The following is a 19,147-nucleotide window of genomic DNA, read 5'->3' as shown; positions in this document are numbered from 1 at the left end:
AAGGCCACTGACCGGTTGTCTGTGGTCATCTTCAGAGCCCCTCCCCGTAAGTTACACAGACAGCAGTCCTGTGAGAACACAAACACAGAGGTCAGGATGTGGGGTAGGCAGTGGGCACAGACCCGGGGGGATTCACAAAATGTGCGACTTAAGATATCCTCAGCCAAAACGAATGACAGACTTGAGTTATTTTAGATTCATTCGGACTATTCTGAGGAAGTGTGTACTGGCTTCAAAATTCTCAAAATTGACAAACGGTACTATTGCTGCTTTTTCCTCGTTTTTAAGGGAAGGTCCCTACTGTTGACCAATCACAGACGAAAGGACGTACTGTTGACCAATCACAGACGAAAGGACGTACTGTTGACCAATCACAAACGAAAGGACGTACTGTTGACCAATCACAGACAAAAGGACGTACTGTTTCAGAGTGACCGATGTTCCCACATATACGTTTCCAAAACGTTGAACAGATGGTCAATAAAGAAAGCCCAGCGGTTTCAGTCTGTAGGAACTTGTTTCAGGTGAAGGCATTGTGTTGAGTGAGGGACTCACCGCTGTCCAGGCGAGCGCTGTACATCGCGAACACATCCAGGACTGATTGTGTACCGTGTCCAGACTAACACCATAACAACCTGGAGAGAGAGAGAGAGAGAGAGAGAGGAGAGAAGTCAAGAGAGAGGAGAAGTGAAGAGGGAGGAGAGAGAGGAGAATGTAACTTAACTAGGCAAGTCCGTTAAGAACAAGATAAAATAAATCAACAGATAAAATGAATCTTCTGGTCTGCCTTCTACACTTAGTGGTACTGAATCTACTGAGCCATGGGAAAAGGACTCCATTAATGAAAGCACATCCTCCATTCTCATACAAATATATATTCTTAAAAATCCTCACATCTACATGTCATTGGTTGTTCTGCAGTAGTCCCTTATTAGGCACCAAAATATATTATTTATTTCATAGCATTTACATCAACTACGCACAACCTTCCATTTTATTGCATGACTTAAGTATTTGATCACCTACCAACCAACCAAGAATTCCGGCTCTCACAGACCTGTTAGTTTTTCTTTAAGAAGCCCTCCTGTTCTCCACTCATTACCTGTATTAACTGCACCTGTTTGAACTCGTTACCTGTATAAAAGACACCTGTCCACACACTCAATCAAACAGACTCCAACCTCTCCACAATGGCCAAGACCAGATAGCTGTGTAGGGACATCAGGGTTAAATTGTAGACCTGCACAAGGCTGGGATGGGCTACAAGACAATAGGCAAGCAGCTTGGTGAGAAGGCAACAACTGCTGGTGCAATTATTAGAAAATGGAAGAAGTTCAAGATGACGGTCAATCACTCTCGGTCTGGAGCTCCATGCAAGATCTCACCTCGTGGGGCATCAATGATCATGAGGAAGGTGAGGGATCAGCCCAGAACTACACGGCAGGACCTGGTCAATGACCTGAAGAGAGCTGGGACCACAGTCTCAAAGAAAACCATTAGTAACACACTATGCCATCATGGATTAAAATCCTGCAGCGCACGCAAGGTCCCCCTGCTCAAGCCAGCGCATGTCCAGGCCCGTCTGAAGTTTGCCAATGACCATCTGGATGATCCAGAGGAGGAATGGGAGAAGGTCATGTGGTCTGATGAGACAAAAATAGAGCTTTTTGGTCTAAACTCCACTCAATGTGTTTGGAGGAAGAAGAAGTATGAGTACTACCCCAAGAACACCATCCCAACCGTGAAGCATGGAGGTGGAAACATCATTCTTTGGGGATGCTTTTCTGCAAAGGGGACAAGACGACTGCACCGTATTGAGGGGTGGATGGATGCGGCCATGTATCGCGAGATCTTGGCCAACAACCTCCTTCCCTCAGTAAGAGCATTGAAGATGGGTCGTGGCTGGGTCTTCCAGCATGACAACGACCCGAAACACACAGCCAGGGCAACTAAGGAGTGGCTCCGTAAGAAGCATCTCAAGGTCCTGGAGTGGCCTAGCCAGTCTCCATACCTGAACCCAATAGAAAATCTTTGGAAGGAGCTGAAAGTCCGTATTGCCCAGCGACAGCCCCGAAACCTGAAGGATCTGGAGAAGGTCTGTATGGAGGAGTGGGCCAAAATCCCTGCTGCAGTGTGTGCAAACCTGGTCAAGAACTACAGGAAACATATGATCTCTGTAATTGCAAACAAAGGTTTCTGTACCAAATATTAACTTCTGCTTTTCTGATGTATCAAATACTTATGTCATGCAATAAAATGCAAATTAATTACTTAAAAATCATTCAATGTAATTTTCGGGATTTTTGTTTTAGATTCGGCCTCTCACAGTTGAAGTGAAACCTCTACATGCTTTGTAAGTAGCAAAACCTGAAAAATTGGCAGTGTATCAAATACTTATCTCCACTGTATATATATTTTTACACCTATTTAATCTTTATTTAACTAGGCAAGTCAGTTAAGAACATATTCTTATTTTCAATGACCTTACAGTTAACTAGTCCAACGCTCTAACCACCTGATTACATTTCACTCCAAGAGGAGCCTGCCTGTTACGCGAATGCAATAGAAGCCAAGGTAAGTTGCTAGCTAGCATTAAACTTTATCTTATAAAAAACAATCAATCGTAATCACTAGTTAACTACACATGGTTGATGATATTACTAGTTTATCTAGCGTGTCCTGCGTTGCATATAATCGATGCGGTGCGTATCGTTGCTCCAATGTGTACCTAACCATAAACATCAATGCCTTTCTTAAAATCAACACACAGAAGTATATATTTTTTAAACCTGCATAATTAGCTAAAAGAAATCCAGGTTAGCAGGCAATATTAACCAGGTGAAATTGTGTCACTTCTCTTGCGTTTATTGCACGCAGAGTCAGTGTATATGCAACAGTTTGGGCCGTCTAATTTGCCTGAATTTTACGTAATTATGACATAACATTGAAGGTTGTGCAATGTAACAGGAATATTTAGACTTATGGATGCCACACGTTAGATAAAATACGGAACGGTTCCGTATTTCACTGAAAGAATAAACGTCTTGTTTTCGAGATGATAGTTTCCGGATTCGACCATATTAATGACCTAAGGCTCGTATTTCTGTATGTTATTATGTTATAACTAAGTCTATGATTTGATAGAGCAGTCTGACTGAGCAGTGGTAGGCAGCAGCAGGCTCGTAAGCATTCATTCAAACAGCACTTTTGTGCGTTTTGCCAGAAGCTCTTCGCTGTGCTTTAAGCCTATCAACTCCCGAGATTAGGCTGGTGTAACCGATGTGAAATGGCTAGCTAGTTAGTGGGGTGCGCCTAATAGCGTTTCAAACGTCACTCGCTCTGAGATTTGGAGTAGTTATTCCCCTTGCTCTGCATGGGTAACGCTGCTTCGAGGTTCGCTGTTGTCGATGTGTTCCTGGTTCGAGCCCAGGTAGGAGCGAGGAGAGGGACGGAAGCTATACTGTTACACTTGCAATACTAAAGTGCCTATAAGAACATCCAATAGTCAAAGGTTAATGAAATACAAATGGTATAGAGAGAAATAGTCCTATAATTCCTATAATAACTACAACCTAAAACTTCTTAACTGGGAATATTGAAGACTCATGTTAAAAGGAACCACCAGCTTTCATATGTTCTCATGTTCTGAGCAAGGAACTTAAACTTTAGCTTTCTTACATGGCACATATTGCACTTTTACTTTCTTCTCCAACACTTTGTTTTTGCATTATTTAAACCAAATTGAACGCGTTTCATTATTTATTTGCGGCTAAATTGATTTTATTTATGTATTATATTAAGTTAATATAAGTGTTCATTCAGTAATGTAATTGTCAAAAAAAATATTTATTTTAATTTAAAAAATCGTCAGATTAATCGGTATCGGCTTTTTTTGGTCCTCCGATAATTGGTATCGAAAAATCATAATCAGTCAACCTCTACTCTAGAGACAGCAGGAGCGGTAGAGATACTCTCAATGATCGGCTATGAAAAGCCAACTGACATTTACTCCTGAGGTGCTGACCTGTTGCACCCTCGACAACTACTGTGATTATTATTGTTTGACCTTGCTGGTCATCTATGAACATTTGAACATCTTGGCCATGTTCTATTATAATCTCCACCAGGCACAGCCAGAAGAGGACTGTCCACCCCTCAGAGCCTGGTTCCTCTCTAGGTTTCTTCCTAGGTTTTGGCCTTTCTAGGGAATTTTTCCTAGCCACCGTGCTTCTACACCTGCATTGCTTGCTGTTTGGGGTTTCAGGCTGGGTTTCTGTACAGCACTTTGAGATATCAGCTGATGTAAGAAGGGTTATATAAAGAAATTTGATTTGAGAGTGGGGGGTGGGGGTGAGAGGAGAGAGTGTGGGGGGGTGGGGGGTGAGAGGAGAGTGTGGGGGGGTGAGAGGAGAGTGTGGGGGGGTGGGGGGTGAGAGGAGAGTGTGGGGGGGTGGGGGGTGAGAGGAGAGTGTGGGGGGAGGGGGTGAGAGGAGAGAGTGGGGGTGGGGGGTGAGAGGAGAGAGTGGGGGGGTGAGAGGAGAGAGTGGGGGGGTGAGAGGAGAGAGTGGGGGGGTGAGAGGAGAGAGTGGGGGGGGGTGAGAGGAGAGAGTGGGGGGGGGGGTGAGAGGAGAGAGTGGGGGGGGGGGGTGAGAGGAGAGAGTGGGGGGGGGGGGTGAGAGGAGAGAGTGGGGGGGGGTGAGAGGAGAGAGTGGGGGGGGGGGTGAGAGGAGAGAGTGGGGGGGGGGGGGGGTGAGAGGAGAGAGTGGGGGGGGGGGTGAGAGGAGAGTGGGGGGGGGGGGGTGAGAGGAGAGAGTGGGGGGGGGTGAGAGGAGAGAGTGGGGGGGGGGGTGAGAGGAGAGAGTGGGGGGGTGAGAGGAGAGAGTGGGGGGGGGTGAGAGGAGAGAGTGGGGGGGGGGGGGGGTGAGAGGAGAGAGTGGGGGGGGGGGGGGTGAGAGGAGAGAGTGGGGGGGGGGGGGGGTGAGAGGAGAGAGTGGGGGGGGGGGGGGGGGGTGAGAGGAGAGAGTGGGGGGGGGGGTGAGAGGAGAGGATTTTGTTCTGGCACTCTACAGCCCTGTCTTCCTCGCCCTCGATTTCTGCAGGTCCTCGGGGACCTAGGGTACAAAGAGATGTGTGGTGATAGGCATTGGTGAGTTGGTCTCCACAGCATGTCCGTACCTGACCTCTGCTGACCTCCGCAGCTGGTGAGGGCCGAACGTAGCCCCGGCACGGGGGCGGACGAAACGGGTCAGACAGCTGCTGGGGAGGTGTGTGTGTACACATGGTAAGATCGTACTGTATTTAAATTCAACCAAAGCTGGGGAAATAGTCCAATTTGGAGTAATTTGTTGGCAGTAAGCCATATTTATCATGGTCAAAGAAGAATGAGATTTTTGGAGGGTTGAAAATCAGCAAATTAATTGTACAGTGGACAGTACTATGGAACTCAACTAATACTTCTCACTGTCTATGATATGGATTCTGTTGGTTGCAGCCAGGTTTTGCAGCCAATATTCACAATTGATGTCCTGGTTAAATGAAAATAAAAATGCCACATAGCTCTAATGCAAAGTTTTCCAAGACCGTTCTGCAGTATTCAGAGTGGCGTCACTTAGCTGGCTGCACAGTCACACACTAACCTCTCCCTGTGTGTCGCAAGCTAATACATGTGTAGACTTTACCGTGAAATGCTTCCTCACGAGCCCCTTTCCCAACAACGCAGAGTTAAAAAGTAACAAAAATTTGCTAAAGATTTATAAATAAATAGTTACACAATAAAATAACAGCAAGGCTTTATACACAACGAGTACCAGTACCGAGTCAATGTGCAATGGTACAAGGTAGTGTAGTTGAGGTAACATGTACATGAAGGGTCAAAGTGACCGGGCAATCAGGAGAGATAATAAAGTAGAAGCAGTGTGAAAGTGTCTATATGTGAGTGTGTGGCATCAATATGCATGTGTGTGTGTGAGCGTATGTAGTGTGGTCCCGTGTGGCTCAGTTGGTAGAGCATGGCGCTTGCAACGCCAGGGTTGTGGGTTCATTCCCCACGGCGGGACCAGGATGAATATGTATGAACTTTCCAATTTGTAAGTCGCTCTGGATAAGAGCGTCTGCTAAATGACTTAAATGTAAATGTAGTGTGTGCGTTGAAAAGGCATTGGTGAGTTGGTCTCCAACATTTCGCTACACTTGCATTAACATCTGCTAACAATGTGTATGTGACAAATAAAATTGGATTTGATTCGTTGGAGTGTCAGTGTAGCGTATGTGTATAGAGTCAGTACAAAAAAAACTAGCAAAGGGTGGGGGGGGTCAATGCAAATACTCCAAGTAGATATTTGATTATAAGACTGTTCGGCAGTCTCGCGACTTGGGGGTGGAAGCTGTTCGGCAGTCTCGCGACTTGGGGGTGGAAGCTGTTCGGCAGTCTCGCGACTTGGGGGTGGAAGCTAACCATTTCCACATTAAGTGCGTCACTAGTACTTCCTGCTTGAGTTTTTGCTTGTAAGCAGGAATCAGGAGGATAGAGTTATGGTCAGATTTGCCAAATGGAGGCCGAGGGAGAGCTTTGTATGAGTGTCTGTGTGGAGAAAAGGTGAATTGTAGTTTTGTTTTGCCTCTAGTTGCACAGATGATATGTTGGTAGAAATGAAGTAAAATGGATTTTAGTTTTCCTGCATTAAAATCACCGGCCACTAGGAGTGCAGCCTCTGGATAAGCATTTTCTTGCTTGCTTATGGCCCTATACAGCTCGTTGAGTGTGGTCTTAGTGCCAGCTTTAGTTTGTGGTGGTAAATAGACAGTTAAGAAAAATATAAATAAATTATTGGTAAATAGTATGGTCTACAGCTTATCATGAGGTATTCTAAGTCAGGCGAGCAGAACCTTGAGACTTCCTTATTAATATAGAGATTGTGCACCAGCTGTTAACAAAAAGACACTGCCGTTCTGTTCTGCTTATGTACAGAAATAAACAGCTAGATGTATATTTTCCATGTCCTTGTTCAGCCATGACTCAAAGAAACATAGGATATTACAGTTCTTCAGACCACGCTGATAGGATATTGTCGAACGTCACTTGTCCTGTTTATTTTCCAGTGATTGCACGTTCGCCAATAGAACGGAGGGTAGAAGCGGTTGATCCACTCGCCGTCGTAGTCTCGTCATGTATCCCCGCACGCTGGCTTTTAATGCTGACTCTTCCTTTTTTACTAGTGTTAGGGATTTGGGCCTGGTCCAGGTTGAGCAGTATGTCCTTCGCCGCAGACTTATCGAAATCGAGGTTAGTGACCACTGTTCGCCATTCTAGTCTAACCGCTCCCTGTGTGTTGCATGCTAACCCCTCCCCATCATACAGAGGCTAGCCTAATTGGCTACGCAGCCTAGGCTGTGCGAGTAGAGAAGGAGGCGCAAAACTACTTCCTTTACCTATTTTTGGGCAAGAGAACAGTTTTGGGAGACACCAGCACAACAATCCTGGGAAGTTCAGGGTGAGCGGCAGTAAATTAGCTAGAACAATTTGATTGGCATTTTGATCCTTGTGGAGAGAAAAATCCCCGCTTTGGACCCAAGGGGGTGAAAATACATAATGGGAATTTAGATAAATACGCCGTGCAAACACTACAGACCATTAGCTTTGTGAATAAAAACCAGACAGGAGAACAAACACAGTAAATATCCTCTTAGATAAACACGGAGGGAGACTTGACTGACTGATATTGACTGGCTGGTACAGACTGGGAAGAACACAGTAAATATCCTTAGGTAAACATGGAGGGAGACTTGACTGGCTGGTACAGATTGGCTGCCTGGAACTGATTTGTTTGTTTGGTGAGGGCTTGGTTGAAAATAGACTGTTTTTGTCTGGTTAGTAGTTGACTAAAGTAAACATGTTCATTTGTCTGGCTGGTGCTGATCTATAGAAGACAATGCGATTGTTTTGACTGGCTGGTACAGACTGGGGAGAACAGTAAATATCCTCTTAGGTAAACATGGAGGGAGACTTGACTGACTGGTACAGACTGGGGAGAACACAGTAAATATCCTCTTAGGTAAACATGGAGGGAGACTTGACTGGCTGGTACAGACTGGGGAGAACACAGTAAATATCCTCTTAGGTAAACATGGAGGGAGACTTGACTGGCTGGTACAGACTGGGGAGAACACAGTAAATATCCTCTTAGGTAAACATGGAGGGAGACTTGACTGGCTGGTACAGACTGGGGAGAACACAGTAAATATCCTCTTAGGTAAACATGGAGGGAGACTTGACTGGCTGGTACAGACTGGGGAGAACACAGTAAATATCCTCTTAGGTAAACATGGAGGGAGACTTGACTGGCTGGTACAGACTGGGGAGAACACAGTAAATATCCTCTTAGGTAAACATGGAGGGAGACTTGACTGGCTGGTACAGACTGGGGAGAACACAGTAAATATCCTCTTAGGTAAACATGGAGGGAGACTTGACTGGCTGGTACAGACTGGGGAGAACACAGTAAATATCCTCTTAGGTAAACATGGAGGGAGACTTGACTGGCTGGTACAGACTGGGGAGAACACAGTAAATATCCTCTTAGGTAAACATGGAGGGAGACTTGACTGGCTGGTACAGACTGGGGAGAACACAGTAAATATCCTCTTAGGTAAACATGGAGGGAGACTTGACTGGCTGGTACAGACTGGGGAGAACACAGTAAATATCCTCTTAGGTAAACATGGAGGGAGACTTGACTGGCTGGTACAGACTGGGGAGAACACAGTAAATATCCTCTTAGGTAAACATGGAGGGAGACTTGACTGGCTGGTACAGACTGGGGAGAACAGTAAATATCCTCTTAGGTAAACATGGAGGGAGACTTGACTGACTGTTAATTATTTTGACCGACTGATCTATAGAAGACAATGCAATTATTTTGACCGACTGATCTATAGAAGACATTGCGATTGTTTTGACTGACTGATCTATAGAAGACATTGCGATTGTTTTTGACTGACTGATCTATAGAAGACATTGCGATTGTTTTGACTGACTGATAAACAGACTGCCTGCCTTTCTACCCATCTATCCGTCCGTCCGGCAATCTGCCTGCCTGTCTGTATCAGTCAATATCAATGTGTCTATCTTTCTGTGGGCCTACTTACTGGAGTGGACTTGCAGGCTGCAGGAGGAGCAGGAGATCAGCGGGCTGGTGCAGTCTTCTCCCGTGTGGGAGTTGGAGGGCAGCGGCTCCGTGTTGTCCGGCCCGGCGCTGAAGCACATCTCTGGGACCAGCGGGTGGGTGCGGCTGCCGCAGCGGGGAGTGTGGGGGTGGTTGGGGGCACTGGGGCTGTCGGATGGGTACAGAGAGTCCTTCTGGGGCTGGATGAAACAGGGGAAGGAGGTTAGACATATTCTGGGGCTGGATGAAACAGGGGAAGGAGGTTACATATATTCTGGGGCTGGATGAAACAGGGGAAGGAGGTTACATATATTCTGGGGCTGGATGAAACAGGGGAAGAGGTTACATATATTCTGGGGCTGGATGAAACAGGGGAAGGAGGTTACATATATTCTGGGGCTGGATGAAACAGGGGAAGAGGTTACATATATTCTGGGGCTGGATGAAACAGGGGAAGAGGTTACATATATTCTGGGGCTGGATGAAACAGGGGAAGGAGGTTACATATATTCTGGGGCTGGATGAAACAGGGGAAGGAGGTTACATATATTCTGGGGCTGGATGAAACAGGGGAAGAGGTTACATATATTCTGGGGCTGGATGAAACAGGGGAAGGAGGTTACATATATTCTGGGGCTGGATGAAACAGGGGAAGAGGTTAGATATATTCTGGGGCTGGATGAAACAGGGGAAGGAGGTTAGATATATTCTGGGGCTGGATGAAACAGGGGAAGAGGTTACATATATTCTGGGGCTGGATGAAACAGGGGAAGGAGGTTACATATATTCTGGGGCTGGATGAAACAGGGGAAGAGGTTACATATATTCTGGGGCTGGATGAAACAGGGGAAGGAGGTTAGATATATTCTGGGGCTGGATGAAACAGGGGAAGAGGTTACATATATTCTGGGGCTGGATGAAACAGGGGAAGGAGGTTACATATATTCTGGGGCTGGATGAAACAGGGGAAGAGGTTAGATATATTCTGGGGCTGGATGAAACAGGGGAAGAGGTTACATATATTCTGGGGCTGGATGAAACAGGGGAAGAGGTTACATATATTCTGGGGCTGGATGAAACAGGGGAAGAGGTTACATATATTCTGGGGCTGGATGAAACAGGGGAAGGAGGTTAGACCTATTCTGGGGCTGGATGAAACAGGGGAAGGAGGTTAGACATATTCTGGGGCTGGATGAAACAGGGGAAGGAGGTTACATATATTCTGGGGCTGGATGAAACAGAGGAAGGAGGTTACATATATTCTGGGGCTGGATTAAACAGGGGAAGGAGGTTACATATATTCTGGGGCTGGATGAAACAGGGGAAGGAGGTTACATATATTCTGGGGCTGGATGAAACAGGGGAAGAGGTTACATATATTCTGGGGCTGGATGAAACAGGGGAAGGAGGTTACACTGGGTGGAGTTTAGAGTGGTCACATTTCCCCCCAAAATCTATATTGAACACGGGACCACTCCCACAAATGTGTCCAGATTACATTCATCTGAAACATTTCCATCAGAAGTCTTAGTCAAAACTGATGGCACTCATAGTTGGTGGTCTAATGGTCTGATGCCTCTATGTCTACTAATATGTATTAACTAGCAGCTTAAACACCAACTTTTCATTCTCTCTGTTCATTCATGCATCTGTTGCCCATTTAGCGTATGCAGCATGGTTAACATGACTCTCTGTAATCTGCACGTAGTGTTATTTTTGTCCAGGTGGGAAAGGGAAGTGTGGAGTGCAATAGATAGAGATTGCATCATCTGTGGATCTGTTGGGGCGGTATGCCAATTGGACTGGGTCCAAGACCACTGTTGTCCGATTGTAACGTTCTGTGTCCATGGTTTGTACCCCCCCCTACCCGTGTGTATGGTTTGTACCCCCCCCCCCCCCCCTACCGTGTGTATGGTTTGTAACCCCCCTTACCCGTGTGTATACCACCCTGCATACCACTGCTGGCTTGCTTCTGAAGCTAAGCAGGGTTGGTCCTGGTCAGTCCCTGGATGGGAGACCAGATGCTGCTGGAAGTGGTGTTGGAGGGCCAGTAGGAGGCACTCTTTCCTCTGGTCTAAAAAATATCCCAATGCCCCAGGGCAGTGATTGGGGACACTGCCCTGTGTAGGGTGCCGTCTTTCGGATGGGACGTTAAACGGGTGTCCTGACTCTCTGAGGTCATTAAAGATCCCATGGCACTTATCGTAAGAGTAGGGGTCTTAACCCCAGTGTCCTGGCTAAGTTCCCAATCTGGCCCTCAAACCATCACGGTCACCTAATAATCCCCAGTTTACAATTGGCTCATTCATCCCCCTCCTCTCCCCTGTAACTATTCCCCAGGTCGTTGCTGCAAATGAGAACGTGTTCTCAGTCAACTTACCTGGTAAAATAACGGTAAAATAAAATAAAAATAAAATAAAAAATGGTTTGTACCCCCCTACCTGTGTGTATGGTTTGTACCCCCCTACCTGTGTGTATGGTTTGTACCCCCCTACCTGTGTGTATGGTTTGTACCCCCCTACCTGTGTGTATGGTTTGTACCCCCCTACCTGTGTGTATGGTTTGTACCCCCCTACCTATGTGTATGGTTTGTACCCCCCCTACCTGTTTGTATGGTTTGTACCCCCCCTACCTGTTTGTATGGTTTGTACCCCCCTACCTGTGTGTATGGTTTGTACCCCCCTACCTGTGTGTATGGTTTGTACCCCCCTACCTGTGTGTATGGTTTGTACCCCCCTACCTGTGTGTATGGTTTGTACCCCCCTACCTGTGTGTATGGTTTGTACCCCCCTACCTGTGTGTATGGTTTGTACCCCCCTACCTATGTGTATGGTTTGTACCCCCCCTACCTGTTTGTATGGTTTGTACCCCCCCTACCTGTGTGTATGGTTTGTACCCCCCTACCTGTGTGTATGGTTTGTACCCCCCTACCTGTGTGTATGGTTTGTACCCCCCTACCTGTGTGTATGGTTTGTACCCCCCTACCTGTGTGTATGGTTTGTACCCCCCTACCTGTGTGTATGGTTTGTACCCCCCTACCTGTGTGTATGGTTTGTACCCCCCTACCTGTGTGTATGGTTTGTACCCCCCTACCTGTGTGTATGGTTTGTACCCCCCTACCTGTGTGTATGGTTTGTACCCCCCTACCTGTGTGTATGGTTTGTACCCCCCTACCTGTGTGTATGGTTTGTACCCCCCTACCTGTGTGTATGGTTTGTACCCCCCTACCTGTGTGTATGGTTTGTACCCCCCTACCTGTGTGTATGGTTTGTACCCCCCTACCTGTGTGTATGGTTTGTACCCCCCTACCTGTGTGTATGGTTTGTACCCCCCTACCTGTGTGTATGGTTTGTACCCCCCCCTACCTGTGTGTATGGTTTGTACCCCCCTACCTGTGTGTATGGTTTGTACCCCCCTACCTGTGTGTATGGTTTGTACCCCCCTACCTGTGTGTATGGTTTGTACCCTACCTGTGTGTACGGGCAGAACAGAGTGCATACGGCACAGTAGGGTTCCAGGGTCGCCACGGCCGCATTGAAACTCTTCTCAGCCAGGATGTTCGGAGTGCGGTTCTGCCACAAGTGGCCCGCCTTCTTCACATGGCCATCCAGTGGCACGGGGGAGAACAGCTCTGATTAGGGAGAAAGGAGCAAACACGTCAGATCAGTCTAGATACACACAGAATGCGCATACAAGCAAGAATATAGGCTGTATCGGGATATCGGCTGTATCGGGATATAGGCTGTATCGGGCCTGCAATGCATGTAGCACAAGAGCCAGAGGAATCCGCAATAGTGTGTTAGACCAGAACAGAGAGAAAACAGACTGTGCTACAATGTCATCCCCTCAGAACCAACCTTCCTCGCTGGACATTTCCTGCTTGACGATGGATAGCGGAGAGCGCATAGGCGGCTTGCTGAGGGGGTGCCGGCGACTCTTCTTCACCTCCATCTTCATCTTCAACTGCTTAGAGTAGTACGATGACTGCTGAGGAACCCCAAAAATTAATCAGCAAAATCCTGGGTTTGAATAAACATTTCCCACCGCTGATAATTAGTCCAGCTGTATAAGAGCATCTAAATGAATAACATGTAAAAGGTTCAAATGGAGGCGTTGATAACCTGTGTTTGAAAGCTTGAAGCTAGTGTTTTGGTTGTTCCATGCTCCAGGGTGAAGTTTCCCTTAGGTACAGATCTAGGAGCAGCTTCCTCTACACCAGGTATTCCCAAACTGGGGTATGTGTACATTTGTTTTTTTTTCCCTCACCTGAGTAGACTCATTTCACTGCCAAAAATTTAATTAAACCATCTAGTGTTCAGCGAAATAACAACACAATGTCAAATACAGGTAGTTTAGTCAAATAATTAACATCAATTCACATTAATTAACTGTTACTCTCTTGCGGGAATTACACTAACGGTCCGTATGTAGCTACTGCTCATGTTGGCATCTGTACCGATGGCACAAAAGCCATGACACGGAGACATAGTGGAGTGGTAACGCGTGCAGAAGCAGTTGCTCCCGACGACACTTGGGTACACTGCAGCATCCACCAAGAGGCTCTAGCTGAACTCTCGTGTATTTTCTGCATTATGCAATGATATGAGCAGTGACCATGTAAAACTTTTACAACATACAGAAGTGTGCTGGTTATCAAGAGGCAAATAACCATAATTTTCACTGTCTGACTGCTTGCATGATGATGAGTTTCTCACACGACTGGCCTATCTGGGTGATGTTTTTTCTCACCTGAATGATCTGAATCTAGGATTACAGGGACTCTCTGCAACTATATTCAATGTGCGGGACAAAATTGAGGCTATGTTTAAGAAGTTGGAGCTCTTCTCTGTCTGTATTAACAAGGACAACACACAGGTCTTTCCATCATTGTATGATTTTTTTGGGTACAAATGAACTCAAGCTTACGGACAATGTCAAATGTGATATAGCGAAGCACCTGAGTGAGTTGGGTGAGCAATTACGCAGGTACTTTCTTGAAATGGATGGAACAAACAACTGGATTTGTTATCCCTTTCATGCCCTGCCTCCAGTCCACTTACAGATATCTGAACAAGAGAGCCTCATCGAAATTGCAACATGCGGTTCTGTGAAAATTTAATTTAATCAGAAGCGACTGTCAGATTTCTGGATTTGGCTGCGCTCAGAGTATCCTGCCTTGGCAAATCGCGCTGTTAAGACACTGATGCCCTTTGCAACCAAGTACCTATGTCAGAGTGGATTCTCTGCCCTCACTAGCATGAAAACTAAATACAGGCACAGACTGTGTGGAAAATGATTTAAGACTTAGACGCTCTCCAACATTGCAGAGATATAAGCATCCTTTCAAGCACACCCTTCTCATTAACCTGTGAGTTATTCACAATTTTCAATTAACAAATAAAGTTTTATATGTAAGATGGTTAAATAAAGAGCAAAATTATTGATTATTATTATATGTACCCTGGTCCTATAAGAGCTCTGTCACTTCCCACGAGCCAGATTGTGACAAAAACTCACTCAATCTTATATTTAATAAATGTATCCTATAGTGTGTGTGTGGCAGGCTTACAATGATGGCAAAACACAACATTTGAGAGTGCGCTGACCCTGGTGCTAGAGGGGGTACGTAGCTGGAAGTTGAATGTTTGAAGGGGTACGGGACTACAAAATGTTAGGGAACCATTGATCTACACCAATCCTAACCTTAACCATTAGTGGGGGAAATTGCAAAAACTGACCCAAGATCAGCGTCTAGAGCGGGGTTCTCCAACCCAATTCCTGGAGAGCTACCTTCCTGTAGGTTTTCACTCCAACCCCAGTTGTAACTAACCTGGTTCAGCTCATCAACCAGCTAATTATTAGAATCAGGTGTGCTAGATTAGGGTTGGAGTGAAACCCTACAGGAAGGTAGCTCTCCAGGTACAGGAGGGTAGCAACCCTACAGGAAGGTAGCTCTCCAGGAACAGGGTTGGAGAGAAACCCTACAGGAAGGTAGCTCTCCAGGTACAGGAGGGTAGCAACCCTACAGGAAGGTAGCTCTCCGGGAGCAGGGTTGGAGAGAAACCCTACAGGAAGGTAGCTCTCCAGGTACAGGAAGGTAGCTCTCCAGGAACAGTGTTGGAGAGCCCTGGTCTAGAGGCAACTTCATCCTACACCTTGTTCCAGAACTGCTTACCTGCTGCATGCCTTTCACATCAAGCCTGTCCTCTGCTGGTATGTCTGTGTCATTGCTGCCTTGGGGCTCCTTTGGCATCTGGGGCATGTTGAATGTGGCAAACTTCTCAAACGCTGCTTGGAAGGAGTTTATAGGGGCCAGCGGCAGGGTAGGTTGTTGCTGCTGCTGCTTCTTCCTCTTCTTCTTCTTCTTCTTCTTCTTCTCTCCATTCACCGTCAAGTGCTGTGGGTCTGCCTGGGGGTCGTGTACTGGGGGAGAGAAATAAAAAGGGAAATGTGGAACGTCCCAATTCAATAAGGTAAAAAATAATTATAATAATCGGTGTCCTAATATCTCTGCACCACTTGTTGGTTCTGATACCCATTTGATCTGGTACCTTGCGATATCATGTAGCTCACGTCTAACTCACTTTGGAAGTTTGAAACTGGGATATCAATTAAACTCCTTAATTGACCCGAAATTGAAATGGAATTTCATCCAACTGGTGCCTTGTGAAACATCCACCCCCCTCACTCTGACCTCCTGCTCTTCACCCTAACGACCTCCTCCTGACGCTCACGTTCCTCTCCTGCCTCAATCCTAAACCAAACAGTAGCAAAGACAATGCAAAACTAATCCAAGCCCCTACACCGACCTCTTGTGGCCTTGGCGGCAACGGCGTCCTGCCTCTCCCGTTCTTCCCTCTCCTGGTCCTCTCTCTCCATGGCCTCCAGGGTCTGAAACGCCTCCCGGGCCATCCTCTCATCCCTCTCCTGGCGCCGCTGGGCCTCGCGCTCCTCCACCTGACGCTGGTACTCGGCGGCATCCATCTCAATGCCTTCCTCCGCCAGAACCTTGACCTCCTCCAGTTTCAGCCGCCGCAGCTGCTCCTTCTTCTGTAAAGCTCTGGGGACGGAGGGACGGGGCAAACAGGGACATGAGTGAATGATGACACTTACAGTACTTCACTTGTATTAACACTCAGTACCTCGCTCTTTTACCTGTATTTTACTGTTCAAGTTTCCCCTGTAAAACATTCATGCTTTTAAAAGAGACAAAGAGAAAAAGATGGATAGATAGAAATGTAGGACAAAGAGTGAGAGACCTGAAAGTGAGAGACACTGGGTAGAGTGAAAGGGGAGAGAGCCATAGCCTGGTTCCTCTCTAGGTTTCTTCCTAGGTTCTGGCCTTACTAGGCAGTTTTTCCTAGCCACCGTGCTTCTACACCTGCATTGCCTGCTGTTTGGGGTTTTAGGCTGGTTTTCTGTGCCACACTTTGAGATATCAGCTGATGTAAGATGGGCTTTATAAATACATTTGATTGATTGATTGAGAGGGGAGAGAGCGGAGCGAGTGAGAGGGGAGAGAGTGGGCGGTGTGACTAGCTACACCAATTGGAACACAACCAGAAGCATGGCTGACACTGTTACACAAAAACATTATACACATACACACACAATCCGTGTCTCAAGGCTTAAAAATCATTCTTTAACCTGTCTCCTCCCCTTCATCTACACTGATTGAAGTGGATTTAACAATTGACATCAATAAGGGATCATAGATTTCACCTGGTCAGTCTACGTTATAGAAAGAGCAGGAGTTCCTAATGTTTTGTACACTCAGTGTATATTTATATCTTGGTAGTGAATGTGGTAAGCATGTAGGTATACATGTATCAGGTAGTGTGGGGAGGACGTATACAATTATACTCTTGGACAATGATGCCTTTCATCTTGACGGGTCAATGAAATTCAATTGTAAAGCAAGTGTACTGTCATCTCCCTTTCTCCCCCTGACCTCTGAAGCAGTTTCTGGCGGTAGGTGACCCGGTTGGCCCTCCAGTGCTCCAGTTCAGGGCTGGTCAGGGTGGTGGGTCGCTGGTGGTCCAGCACCATGCCGTCCTTTCCCTGTTTCCACTGGACGTAGCGCTCTGGCTGCAGGCAGCGGACAAACACGTCCATGGAGATCTTCACCATGTCCTTACGACACGTACACTGACCGAGAGGAGAGAGAGAGGGCATTGTGAGTACACACACATATATCAGGTCCTGGGGCTCTGTTCACAAACAGACCCCACAGAGCCCCAGGACAGCAACACAATTAGACCCAACCAAATCATGAGAAAACAAAAAGATCATTACTTGACACATTGGAAAGAATTAAGAAAAAAAACAGAGCAAACTAGAATGCTATTTGGCCCTAAACAGAGAGTACACAGTGGCAGAATACCTGCCCACTGTGACTGACCCAAACTTAAGGAAAGATTTGACTATGTACAGACTCAGTGAGCATAGCCTTGCTATTGAGAAAGGCCGCCGTAGGCAGACATGGCTCTCAAGAGAAGACAGGCTATGTGCACACTGCCCACAAAATGAGGTGGAAACTGAGCTGCACTTCCTAACCTCCTGCCAAATGTATAACCATATTAGAGACACATTTCCCTCAGATTACACAGATCCACAAAGAATTCGAAAACAAATCACATTTTGATAAACTCCCATATCTATTGGCACTGGGGGGAGAGAGAGAGAGCAGTGTGAGTATATCACAGTATACTGGGGGGGAGAGGAGAGAGCAGTGTGAGTATATCACAGTACACGGGGGTGGGGGCAGTTTGACTAGATACACGTACACTGGGGGAGGGAGAGGAAAAAGATGGGAGAGGATAAAGGGGGGAGAGAGAGAGAGAGAAAATAAGGGAAATGGAAAGAGAGCAAGAGAAGATGAAAATAAAAACTAATTTTCTTTCTGTGCCCCGGTTGCTGTATTCCATTTCTGCTTTATTTCCTGAGCTGTGCTGAGAGGCCTTATGTTCAATTACTGGGAACATTCTTCAGGCACGCTGCGCCTCAGACGGAGCCAGGCACAACAAGTGGAGGAGACAGATCGAGAGCAAGAGAGAAACAGAGAGGTGAGGTACTAGAGAGAGAGGGGGGTTTAGTAATAACATCAACAACAAGAGAAAGCCCCTCCCACCGCAAACCAATATCCACACACTACATCTCATCTAGGCAGCACTTGAGGGACGGAATTAAGTGAGGAAGAAACCGGCAGATGAAAGAGTCATCTGGCTACCAGGGTCTGATTGGGGACTTACGTAAAAACATTAACTGGAAGAGGTGAGAGACAGCAAAACACAAACGACCGGGAGATAAATGTGTCTCTTTGCAATGTCGTCTGGGAACAGGGGGCGTGGGAGGGTAGTAGCAGCGCACCAGAGGAAGTAGGAACCAAAAGAAAGTAAAGCCCATTTCTGTCCCATAAAACTTTTAAGGGAAATTGATCAATTTGCCATTGCCGAGAGGGGGTAGGGTACTATGCTTAGATGACTTCATTATCAAATGGAAATGTATAAAATGTCTCCAAAACCAACACGTGACCCCCCCAAGGCCTTCTAACCAATGAGCCCTATAGCCTACTCACTTCATATCCTAATGAAGTTAAATGATTGTAGGAAAACAAAAGACCTTAGGCGAGGTCGCCCCCTATTAGAAAAATATCCACGTTAGGGGAGCGCTAAAAATACCGCCATGTAACCTCACTGGCTCTGACCGTCATCCTTCACTAAATAGGTCTAGACTCTCCGTTACCCATTGGCGGCGGTGCGTGATAAAGCAATCGTCTTTTAAAACATCGCAACGTGATTGTACAACCTATGTGAGAAAAATAGGCTCACTAGAAAGTCCTGTGGCGCTCAGTTGGCAGAGCATACGAAAAATGTATGCACATGTAAAGGACGTCAGGCTGCTCGCTTAACGAGTACCACTTCCTCCTGATTTGACATTTTAGGCTGAGGTGTAAGTTTCACATCCATGTTCTAGAAGCGTGAGAG

At 46.5% G+C, this 19,147-nt stretch overlaps 1 protein-coding gene across 3 annotated transcripts in view; it reads right to left on the bottom strand.

The window, feature by feature from the left end:
• Window positions 1-19,147, bottom strand: part of LOC129867431 (lysine-specific demethylase 4B-like) — an 84,575-nt gene that overhangs the window by 21,095 nt on the left and 44,333 nt on the right. For 2 of the 3 annotated variants that reach the window (XM_055940824.1, XM_055940826.1), the window contains 8 exons: window positions 17,113-17,309; window positions 15,971-16,221; window positions 15,337-15,584; window positions 13,019-13,148; window positions 12,632-12,792; window positions 9,145-9,361; window positions 556-635; window positions 13-68 (listed from right to left, as the gene is read on the bottom strand). In XM_055940824.1, coding sequence (XP_055796799.1) covers window positions 13-68; window positions 556-635; window positions 9,145-9,361; window positions 12,632-12,792; window positions 13,019-13,148; window positions 15,337-15,584; window positions 15,971-16,221; window positions 17,113-17,309 — 1,340 coding nt within the window. The remainder of the gene's footprint in view (window positions 1-12; window positions 69-555; window positions 636-9,144; window positions 9,362-12,631; window positions 12,793-13,018; window positions 13,149-15,336; window positions 15,585-15,970; window positions 16,222-17,112; window positions 17,310-19,147) is intronic. The other variant, XM_055940825.1, reaches the window with a different exon arrangement.

The sequence above is a fragment of the Salvelinus fontinalis genome, chromosome 12 (assembly GCF_029448725.1).
Source record: "Salvelinus fontinalis isolate EN_2023a chromosome 12, ASM2944872v1, whole genome shotgun sequence".
NCBI lineage: Eukaryota > Metazoa > Chordata > Actinopteri > Salmoniformes > Salmonidae > Salvelinus > Salvelinus fontinalis.
The sequence above is the reverse complement of the archived record's forward strand: the minus strand, read 5'-3'. Positions and strand labels throughout refer to the sequence as shown.